General features: G+C 44.3%; 1 protein-coding gene across 1 annotated transcript; it reads left to right on the plus strand.

Annotated features, from left to right (window-relative positions):
* The first annotated feature begins 593 nt into the window (after positions 1 to 593).
* LOC146028660 (ER membrane protein complex subunit 6) lies at positions 594 to 1,238 on the plus strand. The gene has a single exon (XM_083158318.1). It carries the CDS (start codon positions 731 to 733, stop codon positions 1,061 to 1,063), a length of 333 nt encoding a protein of 110 aa, XP_083014444.1. The 5' UTR covers positions 594 to 730; the 3' UTR covers positions 1,064 to 1,238.
* The last annotated feature ends 2,039 nt before the right edge of the window (positions 1,239 to 3,277 follow it).

Here is a 3,277-nt window from a genome sequence, read left to right on the forward strand (position 1 = left end):
AAAATCTGACTTGCCATTTGGACACTGGAGAGTACAAATGCACAGGCTATATTAAGGGGATTCTAAACCTTGATTCAAGCCCAAAACTAGAAAGTGATTTTTTTCATCTATTTGGATTATAGTGGGATTAATGAATGGTGATGCAAGATGGAATTGTCCTTGAGCCCTACCATCCATCCATATGTTGCAGAAATAGGACATGCACACTTTAACAAACCAAACATTTCAGCGACAGGGTCTACAAAACTGTGGCTGAAATGATTGGTTTGTTTGGGCCCCCGCATAAAAAAAAACAATTCCAATCTCCCTGGCTCTACAGAGACAAGATGTCATCGTCACTTGTCATCTTCCTCCTCTGATTCCTCACCCGCTTTAGTGTGTACATCCTTATCCTCACAGATTATCAATTTGTCCCCGCTGGACTCCACAATCACAGGTCCCGTTATAATCCCTGGAGGCAATTCCTGGTCTTCATTGAATAATTGATCATTCATTTTTATAAACATCATCTTCTCTACATTTTGCGGAAGCAACCTCCTTCACCGCTCACTGACCAGGTTCCCTGCTGCATTAAAAACTCTTTTGGGTACTTCCTGTGATTTCTGAAGATGGTGGAGCGCTTGCTGTGAGTGAGGCTGGTGTGGTGGTAGGGACGTGAGGAGGCCGCCGGTAAGGGAGACAGCGAGGAATTCTCCACGGAGCTATAGAAGATACCCATAGAATTCCAGCAATGGCTGCCATAGCCCTGAAGAGAGAAGGTCCGCATTTTATAAGTGAAGCTGCAGTACGAGGGAATGCGGCGGTCCTTGACTATTGCAGGACATCGGTCTCTGCCCTCTCTGGAGCCACAGCTGGTATCCTTGGCTTAACCGGCCTGTATGGATTCATCTTTTACTTCCTCGCTTCTTTCCTCCTCTCCTTGCTCTTAGTATTAAAGTCTGGACGGAGGTGGAATAAATATTTTAAATCGAGGAGGCCTCTTTTTACTGGGGGGCTAATCGGTGGCCTCTTTACCTATGTCCTGTTCTGGACTTTCCTATACGGCATGGTGCATGTGTACTGAACTCTGCTCTGTGGATCTGCCTTCAGTCATCCTTTTTAATGGAATTCAAAGACTCCTGCCCAACCGTTTGTTTCCCTAGTCAGATTTAGTTTTTAACTTAATGAAATGATGGCTTGATTTCGGTTAGTAACTTATATTTCTGTATGCTTTCTTTAATTAAAACGATTACAGACTTCTGAAATGACTTGTATTTTGTCAAGCAACTCAGATTATCGTAGTTGCTGAAAATAGTATGGAACTATGGTAGAAACGTATTAATAAAATATGCAGTAAGTAATTAAAAAAAAAAAAAAAAAAAAAAAATCTTTTGGAGTACACACTGGAGTGGGGACAACTCAGTTAAAATAGAGCGAGTTTGTACAGGGGCTTCTAAACTGCCTTTTTTCTGCCAGTACAGGTAAGGACTGTCTGACATGTCTACTTGGATGCTGTCACCAAAGTAATCCTCCACCATTTTTTCAATGGTGACAGCATCCAATGCAGTAGACAGTAGACATGTCAGCAATCGTTGCCAGGTCCTTTAGTCTGGACCAGATGTCCAAACTCCCTCCTGCCTGCCCTGTATCCCCGCCAGTGGGTTGTGTGGGAAATCGCAGCTGTTTCCTCGCAGACACAGGTGTGGGAGAAAATGAAGGAGGAGCTGGGGCCATGTCACGGTAAAACCCAGGATGGAGTACGGTGGCCAGAATATACTCATCTGACTTTAACAGACTGACCACCCTCAAATCCTGGCAAAGTGTATGGAGGGCTTCATCCACAAGAGCGACATGCTTTGCGGAATCACAATGCTTTAGCTCCTCTTCATTTTCTCCAGCTGCTTCTGCAACAGCCTGATCAGGGGAATCACCTGACGTATGCTGGCAGTGTCGGAACTGACTTCATGTGTGGCTAGTTCAAATGGCTGGACAACATTGCACAACACGGAAATCAGCCTCCACTGCGCTCCTCTCCTATGTCATAGGTGGCTGTGTAGGCTTGAATGGCCTTTTGCTGCTCCTCCATCCTCTGCAGCATATAGTGCATCACCACCTCTTGTTTAAGCTGATGGCAGGGCAAATTGAGGAGTTTTTGCTGCCGCTCCAGCCTTCGGCAGGCAGTGGGAGAATGCCGACAGTGTCAGCAAATTTTGTGGGCCACCGCATGCATATCCTGCATGCTCCTGTCACTTTTGATAAAATGCTGCACCACCAAATTTATTGTGTGGGCAAAACATGGCACATGCTGGAAATTGCAGATGTGTAATGCCCAGGAGAGTGTAAGCGGGGTAAGCCACTGAGAGATTATTTCCCTCAGTTTCTCTAAGAGGTTGTCGGCATTGTGCCTCTTCCTGAAACCGGTGATACACAGTGTAGCCTGCCTTGGAAGGAGATGACATGCAGGAGATGCTGCTGCGGAAAGTGATTCATCTACCCAGTGGCCTACCCAGAGTCATATAGTCCATAGTTTACCTTGATCCACATGTCCAAAGTTAAGTGGACAGTGGGTATTTTTCAGGGCACTGAGGACATTTTTTCTGATGTCCCTGTACATCCTGCCTAGTGAAGTGAAATCTAGACGGGATTTGGTACTGGAGACACAATACCTCCATCAACCATCTAAATCCCCACTGATGGTGGACACCGGAGGCACGTCTAGCACCAATATAGCTGTCAATGCCGCAGTTATCCGCTTTCCCATAGGATGACTGCTGTTGTATTTTGTCCTCATGACAAACGACTGTTTAATGGTCAAGTGCTTAGTGAAAGACATAGCAGTCTTACGACTTCCCCTCTAGGATGATGACCAACTCCAACAGCAGCAGCGGCACTGCCCACCATAAAGATGTACGGTAGTAAATTAATTATGCACCACCAGAAAGATGTACGGTAGTAAATTAATTAGGCACCACCAGAAAGATATACAGTAGTAAATAAATTAGGTACCACCAGAAAGATTTACGGTATTAAATTAATTAGGTACCACCAGAAAGATGTACGGTAGTAAATTAATTAGGCCCCACCAGAAAGATATACGGTAGTAAATTAATTATGCACCACCAGAAAGATATATACGGTAGTAAATTAATTAGGCACCACCAGAAAGATGTACGGTAGTAAATTTAATTATGCACCACTAGAAAGATATACGGTAGTAAATTAATTAGGCACCACCAGAAAGATATATGGTAGTAAATTAACTAGGCACCACCAGAAAGATGTACGGTAGTAAATTAAT

Source organism: Crinia signifera, chromosome 1 (assembly GCF_055691185.1).
Source record: "Crinia signifera chromosome 1, ASM5569118v1, whole genome shotgun sequence".
In the NCBI taxonomy this organism is placed as follows: domain Eukaryota; kingdom Metazoa; phylum Chordata; class Amphibia; order Anura; family Myobatrachidae; genus Crinia; species Crinia signifera.